The sequence below is a fragment of the Plasmodium relictum genome (genome assembly GCF_900005765.1).
Source record: "Plasmodium relictum strain SGS1 genome assembly, chromosome: 8".
In the NCBI taxonomy this organism is placed as follows: Eukaryota; Apicomplexa; class Aconoidasida; order Haemosporida; family Plasmodiidae; genus Plasmodium; species Plasmodium relictum.
The window spans coordinates 969,995-991,062 of record NC_041686.1 but is presented as its reverse complement, the minus strand read 5'-3'; the positions used below and the strand labels follow the sequence as shown (position 1 = coordinate 991,062).

At 17.6% G+C, this 21,068-nt stretch overlaps 7 protein-coding genes across 7 annotated transcripts; 5 read left to right on the top strand and 2 right to left on the bottom strand.

Annotated features, from left to right (window-relative positions):
* Nucleotides 1–211: 211 nt before the first annotated feature.
* Nucleotides 212–1,963, top strand: PRELSG_0826200 (asparagine synthetase, putative; the record flags this gene model as incomplete). The annotated part of the gene is made up of 1 exon (XM_028676341.1): nucleotides 212–1,963. One exon carries the CDS (start codon nucleotides 212–214, stop codon nucleotides 1,961–1,963), a length of 1,752 nt encoding a protein of 583 aa, XP_028532839.1.
* A 1,390-nt stretch (nucleotides 1,964–3,353) lies between these two features.
* On the top strand, nucleotides 3,354–3,692 carry PRELSG_0826100 (60S acidic ribosomal protein P2, putative; the record flags this gene model as incomplete). The annotated part of the gene is made up of 1 exon (XM_028676340.1): nucleotides 3,354–3,692. One exon carries the CDS (start codon nucleotides 3,354–3,356, stop codon nucleotides 3,690–3,692), a length of 339 nt encoding a protein of 112 aa, XP_028532838.1.
* Nucleotides 3,693–4,538: 846 nt separating this feature from the next.
* Nucleotides 4,539–6,137, bottom strand: SBP2 (SECIS-binding protein 2, putative; the record flags this gene model as incomplete). The annotated part of the gene is made up of 1 exon (XM_028676339.1): nucleotides 4,539–6,137. The coding sequence occupies one exon, from the start codon at nucleotides 6,135–6,137 to the stop codon at nucleotides 4,539–4,541; it is 1,599 nt and encodes a 532-aa protein (XP_028532837.1).
* A 670-nt stretch (nucleotides 6,138–6,807) lies between these two features.
* PRELSG_0825900 (YTH domain-containing protein, putative) lies at nucleotides 6,808–8,505 on the top strand (the record flags this gene model as incomplete). The annotated part of the gene is made up of 7 exons (XM_028676338.1): nucleotides 6,808–6,859; nucleotides 7,007–7,134; nucleotides 7,350–7,426; nucleotides 7,617–7,706; nucleotides 7,809–7,893; nucleotides 7,982–8,055; nucleotides 8,178–8,505. 7 exons carry the CDS (start codon nucleotides 6,808–6,810, stop codon nucleotides 8,503–8,505), a joined length of 834 nt encoding a protein of 277 aa, XP_028532836.1.
* A 570-nt stretch (nucleotides 8,506–9,075) lies between these two features.
* PRELSG_0825800 (conserved Plasmodium protein, unknown function) lies at nucleotides 9,076–13,497 on the bottom strand (the record flags this gene model as incomplete). Its single annotated transcript, XM_028676337.1, has 3 exons — nucleotides 9,076–12,935; nucleotides 13,020–13,326; nucleotides 13,474–13,497. 3 exons carry the CDS (start codon nucleotides 13,495–13,497, stop codon nucleotides 9,076–9,078), a joined length of 4,191 nt encoding a protein of 1,396 aa, XP_028532835.1.
* A 720-nt stretch (nucleotides 13,498–14,217) lies between these two features.
* PRELSG_0825700 (50S ribosomal protein L9, apicoplast, putative) lies at nucleotides 14,218–15,285 on the top strand (the record flags this gene model as incomplete). Its single annotated transcript, XM_028676336.1, has 3 exons — nucleotides 14,218–14,404; nucleotides 14,495–14,739; nucleotides 15,127–15,285. 3 exons carry the CDS (start codon nucleotides 14,218–14,220, stop codon nucleotides 15,283–15,285), a joined length of 591 nt encoding a protein of 196 aa, XP_028532834.1.
* Nucleotides 15,286–17,174: 1,889 nt separating this feature from the next.
* CDPK3 (calcium-dependent protein kinase 3, putative) lies at nucleotides 17,175–19,589 on the top strand (the record flags this gene model as incomplete). The annotated part of the gene is made up of 5 exons (XM_028676332.1): nucleotides 17,175–18,131; nucleotides 18,233–18,724; nucleotides 19,092–19,166; nucleotides 19,260–19,358; nucleotides 19,545–19,589. The coding sequence occupies 5 exons, from the start codon at nucleotides 17,175–17,177 to the stop codon at nucleotides 19,587–19,589; spliced, it is 1,668 nt and encodes a 555-aa protein (XP_028532833.1).
* Nucleotides 19,590–21,068: the final 1,479 nt, after the last annotated feature.

The following is a 21,068-nucleotide window of genomic DNA, read 5'->3' as shown; positions in this document are numbered from 1 at the left end:
AAAAAAAAAAAAAAAAAAAAAAAAAAAAAAAAAAAAAAAAAAAAAAAAAAAAAAAAAAAAAAAAAAAAAAAAAAAAAAAATAAAAAAAAATTAAAAAAAAAAAAATAAAATAAAAAAAAATTAAAAAAAATAAAAAAAATAAAAAAAAATATATGTAAACTTTATCCTATATTTTTATACTGAAAAAAAAAATAACATATTATATTAAATAATGTGTGGGATACTTGCTATTTTTCACTCTTCTGTTGAAAAAAATAAATTAAGAAGAAAAGCACTAGAATCATCAAAAAACTTAAGACACAGAGGGCCTGATTGGAATGGTATAGTAATAGAAGAGAATAATGACAAAACTATAAACGCTATAGCACATGAGAGGCTGGCCATAGTTGATGTATTATCTGGTCATCAACCATTATATGATGATGAAAAAGAAATATGCTTAACCATTAATGGAGAAATATATAATCATGTAGAATTAAGAAAATTAATAAAAGAAGAATGTTTAAGTCGTTTAACAAGTTTTTCTGATTGCGCTGTTATACCAAATTTATATAAAATATACAAAGATAAAATGCCTTCTATGTTATATGGAATATTTGCTGGAGTAATAAGTGATAAAAAAAACAATACCTTTTTTGCCTTTAGGGATCCTATAGGGGTATGTCCGTTATATATGGGTTATGCCTCTGATGGATCTATTTGGTTTGCTTCTGAATTTAAAGCATTAAAAGATCATTGTATAAGGTATATTATTTTTCCTCCAGGACATTACTACAAAAATGTTGATAATAAAGGTGAACTAGTAAGGTATTATAACCCTAACTGGTGGGAATTAAATGGTCCTATTCCTAATAACAAAGCTGATTTAAATGAAATTCGTTTACATTTAGAAAAAGCAGTAATTAAAAGATTAATGGGGGATGTACCATTTGGTGTCTTATTGTCGGGAGGATTAGATTCTTCTATTGTAGCTGCTATCATTGCAAAGCACTTAAAAACGTTAGATAACTCCCTTAACAACAATGATATTATTACAAAAAAATTGAGAAGTTTTTCTATAGGATTAAAAAATTCACCTGATTTAAAAGCAGCTAAAGAAGTAGCTGATTATTTGGGTCTTTATCACAGTGAATTTCACTTCACTGTAGAAGAAGGAATAGATTCTTTGCCCGATGTAATTTATCATATTGAAACTTATGATATAACTACCATACGAGCATCAACTCCTATGTATATCCTATCTAGATTAATAAAAAGTAGCTGTGTCAAAATGGTTCTAAGTGGAGAAGGAGCTGATGAAATATTTGGTGGCTATTTATATTTTCATAAAGCTCCAAATAGAGAAGAATTTCATAGAGAATTACAAAGAAAAATTCATGATTTACATATATATGATGTGTTAAGAGCAAACAAATCTACTATGGCATTTGGTGTAGAAGCACGAGTACCATTCCTTGATTTAAAATTATTAGATCTTGTTATGAATATAGATCCACAAGAAAAAATGTGTACAGAAAATAAAATGGAAAAGGATATTTTAAGAAGAGCATTCGTCGGTTACTTACCAGATCACATTTTGTTCAGGCAAAAAGAACAATTTTCTGATGGTGTTGGCTATAACTGGATCGATGGATTAAAAGAATATGCAGAAAAAAAAATTTCTGACATACAATTTTTAAGAGCACCTTTTTTGTTTCCATATAATACACCGAAAACAAAAGAAGGATTTTTATACAGATGCATATTTGCAGAATGTTTTCCTGATCAATGCGCTCAAGAATCCGTACCCGAAGGAGTATCTATAGCATGCTCTACAAGTAAAGCAGTTGAATGGAATGAAGAGTTTAAGAAAAATGCTGACCAATCAGGTAGATCAGTCTTAGGAATACATAAGCATTCAAAACAATTTGATGATGTTAAAAATATTAAAATGGAAAATCAAAATAAGGAAGTTATCGTATAAAGAGAAATAATGAAAAAATATGTAATTAAAATTTTTATATAAAACACATACACAAATATAAATATTAATATATTCAAGTATATATGAATATAGATAGTATTGGCTGCTGTCAAATAAGAATTTTTTTCTTTTTATTAACCGTTGGAAAAACTATAATTTTTAATTTTTTAATTTTCTTATTTTAGTTTATAATTTTACCTTAAAAAATTTTAACTATTTATATAATATATATATGATTTTTACTAAATATTTATTTTAATATAAATGTATTTATCTGTGTACATTTTAATTAAAATAATTGAAAATTCAAATAAATGATGTTTTTTTTATTTTTGAAATATCAAATTTAATTTTTTGCTTTTGATGAACAATTATGCATTCATGCTATAAAGAGAAAAAAAAAATTATTCTTATAAATTCATATTAATAAATTTATATTATTTTTTTTCTTTAAATGTTGTTTCGCATTAAAAAAAAAAGTTAATATATATTGGCAAAAGTAAATTTATATGCATATATATATTTATGTGTATTATTTATGTATATGTATAATTAATGAAAAATATACCTTATATATTAACATCATAATGCTCTTTTTTTTCACTGCACTTTGAACACTACAGTGATACGTAAATTATAACTTTTTAATTGTACTTTAAAGTTTATAAGCGATAGAATAATAAAAATTTCATAATTCTAGGATTATAAATTTTAATACATAATAATAAATTATAAAAATTAAAAAAAAAAAGTAAAAAACAAATAAAAAAAATACTTTACGATTTTCATTTGTTACATAAAGAACGGTAAAAAAAAAAAAAAAAAAATTACAAATTAAAAAAAAAAATCTTAAACCATATATATTTTTTTATAATTTTTTCTACCTTTTTTTTTTTTTTAAAATAATTTTTATTATTTCTTGTTTTTTTTTTTTATTAAAAAATAAGAAAAAAAAAATATATATAATTTTTTTTTTAATTTTATCAATAACTGATTTATTAGGCTGTTGAAAACATTTTTTTTTGAAATAATACAAAAATAAGGTATAAATTTATTTTTTTTTTTTTTCTTATTTATAAAAAAAAATAACTTTTAAAATGTAAGAGAAAAATATAATCGTTTTCATGTTTTATTCTTTATGTTTTATTTGTGATATAATAATAGTCATATTTATCTAACTGTATATGTTGTATTACAAATATTTTGTTTTTTATAATGTAATTATTATTATACATATATATAATAAATGTATTGATACATTTGTTAAATTAATTTTAAGTTTTTTTATAGCATTGATACATTTTAATAATTTTTTTTTTTTTGAAAAAGTTTGAAATTATAAATATATGTATATTTTTTTTTTTTATATTTAGTTATAAATATAAGCAAGATGGCTATGAAATACGTTGCAGCATATCTTATGTGTGTGTTAGGAGGAAATGAAAATCCAGGCTCAAATGAAGTTAAAAATGTATTAGAAGCAGTAAATGCAGGTATAGAAGATGAAGTATTAAATAATTTTTTAAATTCAGTAAAAGGAAAAAGTTACCATGAATTAATTAATGAAGGATTAAAAAAATTACAAAATATTGGAGGTGGAGCCGCATCAGTTGCAGCAGCAGGTACAACTGAAAATGCTGAAGTTAAGAAAGAAGAAAAGAAAGAAGAAAAAAAAGAAGAAGTAGAAGAAGAAGAAGAAGACGATTTAGGATTTTCTTTATTTGGTTAAAACTGAAAATAATTAAAGCTGTATTTCCTTTTTTTTATATATAATTATGTATTTTTTTTTTTTTTTTATATAATGATAAATTGGAAACATATATACATGTATATATATATACAATAACTTTACAAATTAATTAAACTTGAACACATTTATTATGCTTTTAAAAGTTATGTAAAAAAAGTTGAGTATTATTATAATTATTATTAACAATAAAATTTTTAATATTTTATTTCTTTTTTCATTATTTTTTCTTTCATTTTCCTTCTTTTTTTTTTAATTTTAAAATTAATGGAGAAAGAAAAAAAAATAATAGCAAAGCAATATTTTACTATGATAATGTATATATTAAAATACTTTCATACTAACAAAAAAAAAAAAAAAAAAAAAAAAAATCAGTTAATAGAAATATTTCCATGTTTTTTTTTTACTTAATTTATTATTATTTTTAATAAAATAAAATTTGTTTTATGAGAAAATAACATCATAATAGAAATGTAAATAAATAAAATAAAGATACTTTATTATTTTAAAAATTTAGAGAATAAACAATATCATACACCTACGTTTATATAAGTGTATGAACATTCTTTAAAATTTCTACAAAAAAAAAAAATTTAATAATTCAAAAAAACAATGAATAAGACTTAATAAAAAAAAAATGTGAAAAAGAAAAATATATTTAAAGATTCTTTATATGATTAAATATATACTAATATAATATAACCTTATAAAAAAGCTGAAAAAATATAATACTTTTTTTTTTAAATATTAAAATATATATATGTATATATATATAACAGCAACAAAAAATCAAATTTAAAAGCATTTATAAATTTTTAAAGAAATATATCACTTGTATATTTTAAGAAAATTAGCTAAAGCTATAATATCATTACATTCCTTTATATATGAATCATTATCAATTATACATATAATTGATTGTCTAGATTTATTTATACATTTACCCAGTAAATTTTTGCTTAAGGCATATATTAAAGGAATATTTTTTTCTTTACATTTATATATTATTTTTTTTATCATATCATCAAATACATTATTTACCATTGGCTCAATATTGGGTGCAACTATAATTAGTTTTGGTTCATTTATACATATATGTTTATAGCATTCTTTTAATCCTAAACAGTATCTTCTTTTTTTTTTTAATAATAACTTTTCATGTGATTTTGCAATTTTTTTTAGAAATTCTTTAACCATGTTATTTAATTCATCAGTTATTTTATGATCTACATAATCATTTATATATATTTTTTTTTCTATTTTACTAATTTGAATGTAATTTAAAATTTTTTCATTTTTTATTATACTTTCTTTTATAATCGCTTCATTCATATCTTCATTCATATTTTTATTGTTTCTGGATATTTCATCATTTATAATAGCAATGTTCATTTTTTTCTTATTCAAAATTTCATTATTTGTGAAATTTGCTGTGTCATTTTTTGTAATTTTAACATTTTCTTTCTCTATGTTATTTATATTATGCTCGACCAAGTTACAACTAGCTTTATTATTATCAATTTCATTACCTATAATAAAGTTTTTTTTTTTTATTTTTGTATTATCAACTTCATATTTTAAAAGGTTATTATTTTCATTATTACACTTCATACCATTGTGAAAAAACTCATTTTTTATATTATTCATTATCACATTTTTTTTATAATTTTTTATTTTATCCAATTTTTTTCTTTTTTTTATATATTTTTTATTCAATAAAATAAAATTCTTTAAATTATTAATCTCTTCCGTAATATTCTTATGCATATTCTTATCTTCAATTTCATAAATACTGATAAAAGAAGTATTTTTTTTTTTTTTTCTTGTAAAGGTGTATATTTTCTTAAATTTCCTATAATAAAATTTGTGAGTATTATTTTTTAATTTCCATTCTATTTTATTTTTAATTAAATTGTAGGATACGTCTTTATTGATATTTTGATTCTCCTTTTTTTGTAAAATATCAAAGTATATCTTATTTTTTATTTCTTTTTCTATGATAATCATTTTTTTTAATTTTGATTTTTTTTTTTTTTTTAAATGTTTAGGTAGAAAATAAAAATTGCCTTTTTCTTTTTCTATACCTAATCTTTTATTTAACATATCAATCATTTTTTTTTTTTTTTCGAATTCCTTCCTTTTTTTTTTTTTTTTGCTAATCAGAATTCGCATTTTTTTTTTTTTTTCCAAATCTTTTTTTTTTTTTTTGTCACTACTAAATATAATTTTCACAATTCTATTTCCTATTCTAATAATATTATTGTTTTCTTCATTTTTATAACTTTTTTTCGTATAAGTGTTATTAACGATGTCTTTATAGGCACTTATTTGCGTGTTGTTTTTGTCTTTACTTTTTGATTTTTCATTTTTAAAATATTCTTTTTTCTTTATTTTTTCTATATTTTCATCAAATGATTTTTTTATCATTATATTCAATTTCAAAAATAAATACTTATTGTTGTATTTTCTTTTATTTTACTACTTTTTTTTTTTATAATAAAGGAGATTCACAAAAAATTATACTTTAGACAATTATTAAAAAAAAAAAAATTATTTATAGAAGCTTCTATTTGTATTTTTAAATAAAAAAGGAAAAAATTAAAATTAACAAAATAATAATATTAATTATAAAATAAAAAAAAAATTTCTATATTCTACTAAATTTAGTTTAAGTTTCATAATTAATGTACATGCATAAATTGTTATTTTTATAATTAAAATAATCGTATGAACTTTTATAAAATCTTTCAAAAAGGAAATCCTTAATAAAAATAAATTATTCAAAATATTCATAAGTTCAATTTTATTTTTATTTTTAATTTTTTTTCTTTTAATTTTTCTTAAAATTTTTTTTTTTTTTTATTAATTAGAAGATATTTAACCTATGGCTACTCATGAGCATATTAAAAACACTACAAAAAAAAAGTTTTTTTTAAAATATATTAAATTTTAACGAGATATTTTTTGAGAAATTACCGAAATTTTTTTTTTTTTATTTTCCTATATAGAAAATTATAATTTTGAATTTTATCAAAGAATAAATTAAACATATCTTTTTAATGAAAATTCAATTTTTTTTTATTCTTATTTTCAAATCATGAATAACAATTGTTCTTTTGTACCTCCATTCCATGTTGTTAAGAATATATGTAATTTTTAAAAAAAAGTGAAAAAAAAAAGAAATAGAAATAAGAAAAATATTAAAATATACATAGTTCTTTAAAAATAAACTTAACATAAATATATATATATATATATTTAATTTTTTATTTATTTCTATTTTTATGTTATTACAGACAATAATGCTAAAACAAAGTTTTTTCTCATTAAAAGTTGCTCAGAAAAAAATATATGTATTTCGTTAAATTATAATATATGGGCAACAACTCCAAAAAATGAAAAAAAATTCGTTAATGCTTTTATGGTCTTATAAAAAATTAATAAAAATAAATAAATATAAATAAATATAAATAAATAAACATAATTAATAAATATATGCATTATATATATATATATATATATATAATAAATAATAATTTTTTTTTATGAATATATCGATTTGTTACAATGAAATATATATTATCATTAATATTTAAAATTCTTTTTAATATATGTAAAAAATATATTTTTTAATATCAGGAACATGAATATGTTATTTTAATATTCTCCGTAAATGGGAGCTCAAAATTTTGTGGTTACGCTATTATGCAATCGAAGTAATTTAATATCCTATTTTATCAATTTTTTTTTTATAATCATTAACTTTATTTTTTATATTAATAGATATATACATAGTTATATATATTATTATTTCTAAGAATCTTTTATTTTCTTAACGAATACATACATATTTTTATTCATATATATATATATGTATGTCTTTTTTTTTTTTTTCTTATAAAATAGACCAGGAGAATCAAAAAATAAAAATGTTTATTTTTATTATGACAATAAAATATTTAGAGGAAAAAACTTTGATATTCAATGGATAAGAGTGTAATCAGACAATAACAAAATATTTATTATTATTATTATTATTTTTTTTTTTTAATTACACTTTTTAATGTTATTTTTTTATATCTTTTATTCTAATTTTAGGGTAGATGTACATTTTCAAGAAGTATCTAATTTAAAAAATAGTTTAAATGAAAATAAACCAATCAAAGTAGGAAGAGACGGCCAGGTAATATTAACTTAATTATAAATAAATATAAGTATACATTTATAATATATAACTATATAAATATGCGTACTTTAATTTTTAAAAATAGGAAATTGAACAAAGTGCAGGAGTTAAATTATGCGAAATATTTGAATCTAATTTTGTTAAAATGAATATGCTAACGTATAAAAAAAAAAAAAAATATTCATTTAAAATTTATTGAATATTTAATTTTTTATTCCTTTTATTTATTATTGCCATCTCATTTTAACAATATAATTTATATATTTTTTTATTTTATGTAGAGATGCTAACCAAAAAAAAACAATACCAACGATATATGATATAAATTCAAATAATTCATTAGGAAATAATTTGGATAAAAATAAAGAAATAATAAATCTATATTCTTTAAATAATCATTTTAACATGAATTATAATACTTTTCGTAACTTATATGAAGAATCACAATATAATTTATTTAATTTCTATAACCCATCTTTACATATATTCCCAATAGATTTAACAAATATGAATTATGACGATTATATTTACTTATACGAAAAATCACAACTACTGTGGCAAAAAAAAATGCTACAAATGAAATCAAATTTTAATTGCATTAAACAGTAATAAATAGGGTTTTTCATTTCATTTAATTATTATTCAAAGAGCAATTTACATGGTCATAAAATAATTTATTCTATTCTATTTTTTAAAATATTCATTTATATTAAATACATTAAAATATAAGCTTTAAGTAATTTTTAAGAAATATACATATATATATAAATATATCTACATATATTTTTGTTTGTATATATGTACATTTTTTTTAAAATTTTTAATTTTTATTTTAAAGATAATTTTCAAGTTGAAAAAATTATATATGTTAATTTTTTAGTTACTTTTTTTTGTTTTTCACTTTATTATAGCCATCAATTTTTTTTTAATAAAATATATTAAGTTTGGTTATTATATTTATGTAACTTTATTATTTCTTTTCTTTCATTATACATATATACAATATATTTCTTTTTTTTTTTTTAATGTTTTTAATAAGTTTTTAATATATAATTTTTTTTTTTTTTTAATTTAATTCTTTTTAATTATGAATGTTAAAAATTATATTAAAAAAATGCTTATAAAGAGAAATTTAAAAAATAACGTTTAAAAGAGTAAAAAAAAAGAAGAAAATTACAACTATAACGAAATTTTATTTAAAAAATCAAAGCTTGTTTGATCTGTTTTTACAATTTTTGAGTTCATCTTGTCAAATATATTTGCTTGTAAATACTCTATAAAAATATCACTTAATATATATTTATTTTGATTTAAAAAAAAAATATTGCTAGATGGTATATAAATATCAAATATAAAAGGACTACATTTTAATTGAATATTTTTTATAAAAAAAATATTATTTTTTTTTAAAAATTCTAAAATGTTAGTTATGTAAGAATTATTATCATACTGAGTTATCTTTTTGGATTGCTTTTTTTTTATGTCAATTATATCATTATAGAAAACAGAAATATTTTTGTATTGCATAAAAAGAAGATCAAGTAAAAACAAATTTTTAATTTTAATTAAATAAATAATTTGAACTAATAAAATATGCCAGAAAGAATTTATATTGTCTTTTAATAAATACTTATTGATTTTATCAAACATTTCATAAATATGATTTAAATAATTTTTTTGAGAAAGTATTATAAGAAAAAGATAGCTTATAAAAAATTCTAATTTTTTATAACTATTAAAATGTGTATTAATATTATTAATTATTAATTCAATTTTGTCATATTTATTGTACTCCTTCAGCCACATACACACTTTTAAAATTTCAAATGCTTCATATCTTTTTTTTTCAATTAAATAATTAATATAACAATCAAAATCATCTTCATCATAATTTTTCATTAATCCATCATAAATCATATTAATATAAAAAAATTGATATTTTTTTATAATATCATCATTATTATTATCTTTGTTTACTTCATTAAAGTAAACCGAACTTCTAATTTTCTCTATATTGTTACAGCTTAATATATTTAATTCACTATTATGTTCTAATTTCTTTAAACAGGTATCATTTTTGTATTTAATATATACATTTTTATTTTCTAAATAATTGTTTAAAGTAAATAAAAAGCAATTTTGAAATATATCACTTACTTCATCATTTTTTAAATTATATAAAATTAAAGTTATTACACAATCAAAATCAAAAATATTGTTTTTATTTTGCAAATAGTAATTGCTATCATTGTTTATAGAATCATTTCTATCAGTACAATTATTTGTAGTATTATTCCTTTTATAGTAAAGATCGCCATTTTTATTAATTTGAATAGTTAAGTAATCTTTTATTATTGATTTTATTTTATCGTTACAAATATTTATAATATCATTTTTATTTTTAATAAAATATTCTTCTGAAAAAAAAAATTCCTTTTTTTCTTTTTGACTAATTTGATTATAATTTAAATTTTTAAAAATATAGAAAAAAAAGAAGTAATGATATATAGACATAGATAAAAAATTATTTTGAAATAATAAAAAAAAGAAGTTTATAAAATAAAAATTTTTTATTTCAAAATATAAAAAATTATCTATTATTATCATCAATAATATGTCAATAAAACGTGTAATGGTAATATATTCGAATTCGTATTTTTTCATATAGTTATTCATTGTTGATAAGGAAATTCCTTTTTTAAAAACACTAAAATTTGAATAGTCACTTAATTTGCTTTCATTTAACTTCTTTTCATCTAATTCACTTCTAATAAATTCATTTTCAATTAAATGATGTTCATAAAATTTATTTTTATTTAATTCATTAGCATCTAGAAGATGTTGCTTAACTTCATTTATCCCTTTGTTTGAGTCTCTATGAAACATCAATAAGTTATTTTTATTCATTTTTTCTTCTGAAGATGAAAATATTTCATCATTTGAACTTTTTCTTAAATTATAAGTTCGATTATCAATAAAAAAATTATTTATGCATTCAAAAATATTTAATGTATTATTATCATTTTTTATTGAGTCATAAAATTTATTTAAAAATATGCAAAATAATTTAATTAACTGTTTTTTTAACATTATAATAATATTTATATCAAAATATTTATCATAATTAATTTTTTCAATCTCCCTTTTCTCAATAATTGTTCTATAACATATTAATTCATATATTTTTAAGTAATCATTTTTTAACTGAAATAAATGAAAATTGCTTAAATGAAATAAGTTAAAATTTTCTATATTTCTTAGATTATCTTGCGAACTAATTAAAGGAGATAGACATTTTATTTTTTTTTTTATTTCATCATAAATATGTTTACAATCATTCTCTTCTAAATAATTAGGATCACTAAAAAATAAGTTATAGCCATTATTTATATATTGTTTGCTGTTTTTTTCTTTATTCACATACGTTTTATAAAAGTTATACTGTCTCAAAGAGTAAAGTAGCATTACAATATCATTTAGTGATCCACTTAAAGTTATTTTAATCATTGTACTTTTTATAAATTTGTCAAATCCATTTATTAATGATTTGTTCTGTTGCAAATAAAAATATAATTTAGAAATTATCTTTTTTAATATTTTTATAGTCAACTTACTAAAATTCAATTTATATATATATAGAATATATTTTTGTAAAAAGGAATTATAACAAAAAATATCGGTATAATATGTCAATTTATCAGCAAGCATTATATTTTTAAAATATTTTTTCTGAATAATATAATTTTTAAAAAATGAATTTGATATAGTGAAAAATGAAGAGTTTTCATGCAATTTTAGTAATTTCACTTGTTTTAAGAAAACTATGAAATCTTCTTCATTTATAATATTCATTTTATTTTTTAATTCATTCATTAACAAATATATATATTCATCCTTAAAAAAATTACTTATAAAGTTATTCCACATGATATCAGGACTTATCTTTTCTTTATTTAATAAAATATTTTTTAAAATTTCTTTCACACAAGATTTATATATATTCTTATATAATTTTAATTCACTATCTGTTAGTATAATTTCTTCTTTTTTCAATATTTTTCTATTTTTAGAATATTCTTCTGCTATACCTCTGTATTTTAAATTATATTCACTAATATTATTATTATCATTATCATTATCAATTATACTATCCTGTAAAATTGGATTGTTTTTTCTATCTAAAGCATTATCTTCATTTAAATTTAACAAATCATCATTTTGATTAACATCATTCTTTGATATATATTTATCTTTATTAATACTATTTTCGCAATTTGTAATTAAAAGTTCCCTATCTTTTATATTTATTTTGTTTGTTTTTTCATTAATCACAATATTTCTATTAAAAAGGATTTCTTTTTCTCTTATTGAACAACTTTTTACGCAACTATTTTTAATTTCTATATCATCAAAACTATCAAATATAAAATATTCCTTTTCATTTTTATTTATTCTAAACAAATTATTAATAAAAATATTTATTTCTTTTGCTATCATTTCTTTTCTATTACTATCCTCATGATTATTTAAAATTTTTACTTCTCCATTTTTTTTATTATTAATGAATAAATAATCATTAAACAACTCATTTTCTTTGTTATTGATTTTTTCTTCATGAGTTGTGTCATTTTTATGTTTAATAACATTATGTAAGTATAAGTATTTTAAGTATATGTTTATATAACGAATTAGAAGCATTAATTGTTCTGTTAATAATAAATGTCTATATTTTTCTAGGCATTTATGTATTTTTAATAATGAATTATTCATATTAAAATAAAATAAATGAAAATAAAATAAATACTTTAAATTATTAACAGGATACTTTTTACTATGATAAATAAATTTATCAAATAATAAAATAACATGTTTGTAGTCATTTTCTTTATTTCTAAAATAATATAACACATATAGCATCTTTATGACATCGTTAATATCTTCATTAATGTATTTATCGCATTCTTTGAAATTATTTTCACTACATTTTCTTAATTTGTGTTCTAGTCTATCTAACAAATATGTTATTTCATCATCAAATCCTATTAAAAAAGAAAAAAAAGAAAATAAATATTATAATAAAAATATAAAAGATTCATGAAAAATTAAATTATATAAGCATATACCTATATAATAAAGAAATATAATTTGTCTAGAAATTAGAGAATCATATATCATAGTATTCTTTTTAATTATTTCCTTTAATTTTAAGTATGATTTTTCTGTTTTTAATTTATTTAAAAAATCCTTCCATATTTCCTTTTCATTTAATCTTGAGGGTATAGTATTATAAATATTCCTTAATAAGTTAAGATACTCTCTTCTTTTCTTTAGTTGGTTTATATTATCATCATAATTATTAATATATGTTATTACTTTTTTTAAATTTTTATTATCTGTTTTCGGTACTAAAGAATGTATTTTTCTAATTAACTAAAAAAAAAAAATAAATATACATATAAATATATATTGTTGTTCTAGATTAAATTATTATAATTTTTTATTTATGATATTTAATTATGATTTATTACATATAATTTTAATTTAAATAATGCATCTACTATATATATATATCTTTACCTGAATCCTTAATATAGAGTTCATGATTGTTTTTTATAAAAAGATAAACTGTTTTCTCCCTTTTATTTCGTGTATTTCTTTTTCCATTGAATTAATCTTGTTATAATTTTTCTATTTTTGTTATATTATTATTCTTAAAATATATTACTGCATTTATTTTTTCATTTTACACAAATTCAGTACATATAGAATCATTATTTTCAAATATTGTAAATTAATATAGAAGAACAAACATATTAAAATGTAAACATAAAAAAATTATATATATATATAGGTACAAAATTTAAGTATACATAAATTCAAATGAATAAGTTAATTACATTTGAATATATATTTATAAAAATATCATCATATAATATTCAAGATTGTATTTAAAACACTAAAAAAAGAAAAATAATAAAAAGGAAAACGGGAACTTCACTTTATTTTTTTTTTTTTTTTGGGGGGAGTTTTGAAACTTGTAAATTTTTTTCACAATATTAATTATTCTTTAATGCTTTTTCAATTTTTTTTTTTTTTTATTTCAATTTTATCTTTATGTTCTTTATTTTTAAAAAACTTTTTTTTTTTTTTTTTTATAATTTTATAATTCCATTTTTTGTTAAGATCATATGTTGAATTATAAGTTAATTTAAAAAAAAAAAATTAAGAAAAAAATGAAAAATACACTAATAAAATGTAAAAGATAATTCTGATAAAATATAATGAAAAAAACTGTTCTACTAATAAAATAAAAAGAAAAAAATGCATTCTGCTTTTTTCTTTTTTCTTTTTTTTTATTCGTTATTCTTGCGTTTATTATTAAATGGATATTTAATAAATAACGTAAAAAAATCAAATTGTGTATTATATGCGACAAAAAAAAAAAACAAAAAAAAGGAGAAATTAGTTCACATCACTGTAAGTAGTGATAATGATATAGGAAAAAAAGGTTTTTTTATGAAAAAATAGAAATTTACCCTTAAATTTTTATAAAGATATATATTATAAAATAATAATTAAATTTTTTAAATTCCAATAGGAGAAATAAAAAAAGTAAAATTATCTCATGCTTTTAATTACATTATACCTCAAAAACTTGGTTATCGAAGTACCCCCGATGAATTAATAGAAAAGGAGATAAAAGAAAACACACTCAGATATATAGATGAAATAAAAACTAGTTTTATGTGGAATTATAAAAAAAAATTGAATAATTCAATTATTGTTTTTTATTTTGACAAAGACGAAAAATTTGTTGTCACTCAGGAAGATGTATTAGATTATGTAATTTCTATATATTATAAAATAAAGAATATTATATGCATATTATATATATATATATACATATATTTATTTATTTAAGAATTAAATTACATGAGGACATTGTTAAAATTATAAAAATTATATATATGCATATTTATTAGTTATTATATTTATTAATACCTAAATATAGTAATAATAATACTTTTTCTTGAACTATTAATCCTTTTCTTTTAAAAGGGATTTAACTTTAATATTATTTTAATATAATATTATATTTTATTAATAGATGCTTACATTTGATTTTTATTTATTTCATAAAATATCATTTAAATTATGTTATTGTTAGCAGTAGTAGTATATATATAAGAAGTATTTATTTATTTTATTTTTTTTTTTATTACCTTTCAGTTTTTAACAAGAGGATTAATAAGAGAAAATGATGATATGTATGAAAAAATAAAAAATAAAAAAATAAAAATCTCAGATTTTGGTAGCTATCCTATAAAATATTCTTTTATAAAAAATATAAATATTGACATTACTATTCATATAATTAAAAATATATAAAAATTTGCAAAAATTGAATTGTTTAAATATTGAGGAATTTTATCATTTTAGATTTAGTTGTTAAAATATACAGATTTTTATGTAATATAATCAATACAAAAAAGGTAAATAATTTTATTGACAAATCCAATTAAAAAATATTTTTTATAGTATATATGAATATACCACAAATTTTTTTTTTTTTTTTTTATTTATTAAAACATATATAATAAGAAAAAAAATTTATTAAAAAAACTATTAAATTTAACATAATAGAGCAAATCCTTATGAACTATGATTTTATTTTTTATTAATAATTTCTCAATGATATATATAGAAATAGGCATTTTTTTTTTTTTTATATAGACACTTTTCTAATGTTAAAATTTTTTAATACTAAAAAAAAAGTTTAAAATGTGAAAAATATTGAATAAAAATAAATTTTAAAGTTTCATTGAAATATAATGAACTGAAAATATTTAATAAAAAATTAATTATTTTCATGAATTAAATATTTATTTTTAATTGTTATGGTTAAATATATTTATATTTTTTTTTTTTTTTTCCTTGCACAAATGTAGAATTCAATTGAAAAATTAGTTATAGCTTTTTAAAAAACAAAAAGTGAATTATAGTACCATTAATTAATTTTTCTTATGATTTTATATATATATACAGAATAATTCTTAGAATATAATTTACTGCTTCCTGTAAAATATATTAATGAATAACTTTATATGAATAATTTTAACAAAGATAAATTAGCTATTTAACTGCTGTTTTTAAGATATTCTGAAAAAAAAAAAAAAAAAGCACAATAACTCTTTTTTATGAGAATCTTTCAAAGTAATTTTATTCAAATAATATGAATAACTAAAATATATATATATATATATATACTCATAAATTTATATTCCTTTTATTTTTATATGAGAAATTTCTACGTCTATTGAGACATATATAACAACATTATTTTATTGAAAAATGGAAATAGCTTTTAATTTATATTTGAATGCATAAAAAAAATTTAAAATATTATAGATTTACTGATAATTAAAAGTTACAAGTATACTTTAAATAATTTACTTTTTTTTTTTAAATCAAATCAAATCAAATCATTTCTTCTTTTTTTTTTTTTTTTTTATGCACAAAAAATTAGCTAAGTCTTTTTCGAGCCAATTCTTTTATTTCTAGCTGATTTTTTTTTTTTTTTAAATAATCTCTTTCTTATAGTTGTTTTCATTATTAAGGTTTTGTCTACATAATGAAAATTTCGTAAATATTTTTTGTTCTTTTAAAAGCATTTTATTACTTAACGATTCGTTTTATTTTTTTAATTTTTTTATGAACTTTTAATGCACTTAAAGGTTTAAATTTTTTCTACTTATATTTTAATAAATTTTTTTTTTTTTTTTGTTCTTTCATATTCTCAAAAATAATTAACTTTTATATATTTTAATTTCTTTATTATTTAATATTTTTTTTCAAATATGTCTTTGAATTAATGATAAGATACTATTGACATATTCTTAAAACTTTATATAGGTAAAAGTAAATAACCTATTAATTTGGAAAAATTATACTTTTTTCTAATTGTTTTACATCTTTCATTTGTTTTATAAGAAAAAAAAAGAAAGCATCTTATTATAATTATAATTTCTATTATAATGTGTATGTTATATTTTTAGAATGACTTTTATTGTATAATATTAGAAGTACATAGAAACAAATTAGCATTTATAATTAAAAACATACCATAAAATGATCCTAATTTTTTATATATTTTTTTTAGAAAGATTATAATACAATTTCTTTACAACCAAGAGAAAATTAAAAAAAAAAAAAAGGGTTGTACCCTTAAGAAGAATTATGTATTTTTTTAAAATTTTATATTTAAGGAAAAACAAAAGATGAATAGTTTATGCACAAAAAAAAATAAGAACAGTTCTGATATTACGATAAAAAATAAGATTAAGAGATCTACTGAAAAATTAAAAAAAAAAAAAAGTTCTAATAAATCCTTAAAAAATAAAAATACTGTATTAGAGGGAAGTAAAATAACAAATAACAAAGAAAAGCCAAAAAGTGTAAAATCAAAAGAATCTAGAAGCACAGAAAAATTTTTTAATAAAAGCTTAAAGAATAAAGATATTCTATTGAAAGAAATGAAAAGTAAAAAATTTAAATTCTCAAGAAGAGGATTTATTTTAAGCTTTACTGGTAATTTAGAAGATTTTTATAATTTATCAGAAGAACCATTAGGTAAAGGTACATATGGATGCGTTTATAAAGCTACAGATAAATTATTAAAGATATCAAGAGCTGTTAAAGTAGTATCAAAGAAAAAATTAAAAAACATACCAAGATTTAGACAAGAGATAGATATAATGAAAAATTTAGATCATCCTAATGTAGTCAAATTACTTGAAACATTTGAAGATGATGAACAAATTTATTTAGTAATGGAACTATGTACAGGTGGTGAATTATTTGACAAAATTGTAAAAAAGGGTTGTTTCGTAGAGAGTTATGCTTCCTTTATAATGAAACAAATATATGCAGTGGTAAACTATTTACATATTAGAAATATTTCTCATAGAGATTTAAAGCCTGAAAATTTTCTCTTTTATGATAAAAATCCTGATTCACTTATTAAAATTATTGATTTTGGATTAGCATCCTATTTTTCAGATAATAATCTTGAGATGAAAACTAAAGCGGGAACTCCTTATTACGTAGCACCTCAAGTATTAACTGGAAGTTATGATTACAAATGTGATATATGGTCAGCAGGAGTTTTATTTTATATACTCTTATGTGGATATCCTCCTTTTTACGGGGATAGTGATAATGAGATATTAAGCAGGGTTATATATATATAAATAAAAAAAAATAATAATAATAAATTATAAGATAGTAATTTTTTTTTAATTTTTAAAAATTTTTCATATATATAATTTTTTGATAGGTAAAAAAAGGAAAATATAGTTTTAAAGGAAAAGAATGGGCAAATATCTCAGAAGAAGCTAAAGACTTAATTCAAAATTGTCTCATAATGGATCCAGAGAAAAGAATAAGCGCAAGCGAAGCTTTAAAACATCCTTGGTTTAAAAAAAAAAAATCTGCTTATAATTTAGAAGCGAAAATAGATATACATGTATTAGAGAATTTTAAAAATTATGCATTATTATTAAAATTTCAAAAATTAGCTATGACAATTATAGCACAACAAAGTAATGATTATGATTTGCAACAATTAAAAGCAGCATTTTTAGTCTTAGATGAAGAAGGGAAAGGTAATATAACAAAAGAACAGCTAAAAAAAGGTTTAGAAAATAGTGGATTAAAACTGCCTTCGAATTTTGATATTTTACTTGATGAAATTGATAGTGATGGTAGTGGCAAAATAGATTATACAGAATTCCTAGCTGCTGCATTAGACAGAAAACAATTATCAAAAGTAAAATCTTATATTAAAAATAAAAAAAAAATAAATATAAAAATAATAATATAAAGAAGAGAAAAAAAAAAAAAAAAATTTAAGATAATTATATACTAATTAATTAAATGAATAAAATTATTCATAAAAATAAGAATAATAATTTATTACCTGATACTGTTTTTAATTAAATTTTTATTTATAAGCCTTAACAATATATATCTATAACTATAAATATATTTATATTTATTATTTATTTATATATTCACATTTTAATAAGTTTTGCTTAAAATTTTTATCTTTATATAATTTTTAATTTACTTTATCTTAATTTTAATTTGTATTAATACATTAAATTACCCATTATTTTTTTATTTTTATTTTTTAGAAATTAATATATTGTGCTTTTCGTGTATTTGATGTAGACAACGACGGGAAGATTACTACTGCAGAATTGGCTCATGTAATAATTTTAATATGAAAAGTATTTTAAATATACATACATATATATATATATATATATATATATATATATATATATATATATTTTTTTTAGATACTTTATAATGGAAACAAAAAAGAAAATATAACTCAAAAAGATGTTAATCGCGTAAAAAAAATGATTAGAGAAGTAGATAAAAACAATGACGGAAAAGTAATAAAAATAACAAATATATATGAATTAAAAACTGAATTGAACAAACATAAAATTAAAAGTATTTCATATTCTTAAAATATAAACCATATATATATATATTTTTTTTCTTGTTTTCATAAAATAAAAATTTTGATGCCTAAAATGATTCCTTAAAATTATTTGTAAAATTTTTTTCTTTTTTAGATTGACTTTCATGAATTTTCGGAAATGATGAAATTAAAGTTTTAAGTAGAAAAAAAAAACTAAATTAAATTTTTTTCATTTTATTTTGCTTTTTTTACTTTTTAGCTTTTATAAGATTTTGAAAACTATAAAATTTTTGATATTCTTAGTTTATTTCTCTTTTTCTTCCTTTTTTTTCTTTTTTTTTTGTGCTTAATTTGTTTTTTGTTTTATTCATATTATATAATAGTATACTATTCTTATAGGTATTCTTGTAATTTTTTAAATATTTTTAATTTTATATTATTGCATTTGTTAACCAATTCACACATATATATATATATTTAAATATGCAACAGTAATTTTTTTTTATATTTTTAGTAAATATGTTTTCAATATTTTTCAAATTATCTAATATTATTTTATCTCTAATGAAATTAAATTTAAACTTTTTATTTATATATATATATATATATATTTTTTTTTTTTTTGTATTTTTAATAACCATGTCATTTTTTGATAAATTAATAAATTTTTAGATTTTTTTTATCGAAGAAAAATATAATATATAAATAAAAAAAAAAATAAGAAAAGCATTATTATATTTTGGATTTAAAAAAAAAAAGAAAAAGAAAAAAAGAAAAAAAGAAATACAGCAATAAAATTATAATATATAAAAAGGTAAGCGTATATGAAAAAATATAAATTTCACTATTTTATATTAACTATGAGTATTTCAGTTCTTTTTATTTATCAAACATATATAAAATTATAAAAATAATAATATTTATTTTTAATTTTTTTAAATGAAAACTATTCATATGCATCTTAACATCAAGCATATATCTCTTTATTAAAAGTTTTAGAAGTAAACTGCATATGTCACAATTTTATGAGTTTATATTTCATTGATTCATATTATAATTTAATTTTTATAAAATATATATATATATAAATTAAGTACATAAAAATAAAATATACATTTCTAACATAAAACATTAGGCTAGGTTTTGTATCTTTTAAGAAATATTAAATGAAGTCATATTCCATTATAAAATAATTTAAATTTTTTTGCATATACTTTATTATTTCTCTTAACCGCTGACACATGTATATAGATATATACATATACATTTATATTTTTTACTAATTGAAACAACAAGAATAAAATAATAATATAAGATAATTTTATATTTTAATATTTTTTTTTGGTTGTAGAGTTATTTATTTCTCTTTTTTAAATTCAAAAGTTTATCTCTATTCAATGAGCTATTTTAAGTTACTTTTTTTAAATTACATGTACATGTTTAAGTCATTGAATAAATATTTTAAAAAATGTAATTAAATATTAAAAATATAAAAATTATGCCACATTTTAATTTTAAAATTTAAGTTTTTTTTTTTTTTCTCTAAGTTTTAATAATTTTTCATTAATGAAGGAATAAAAAAAAAAAAAATTAAAATAAAATAAAATAAAATAACTTTAAATTTTACACTTTTTCTCTCTTAATAAGGATGATATTGTATTTTTAATTATAATTATTC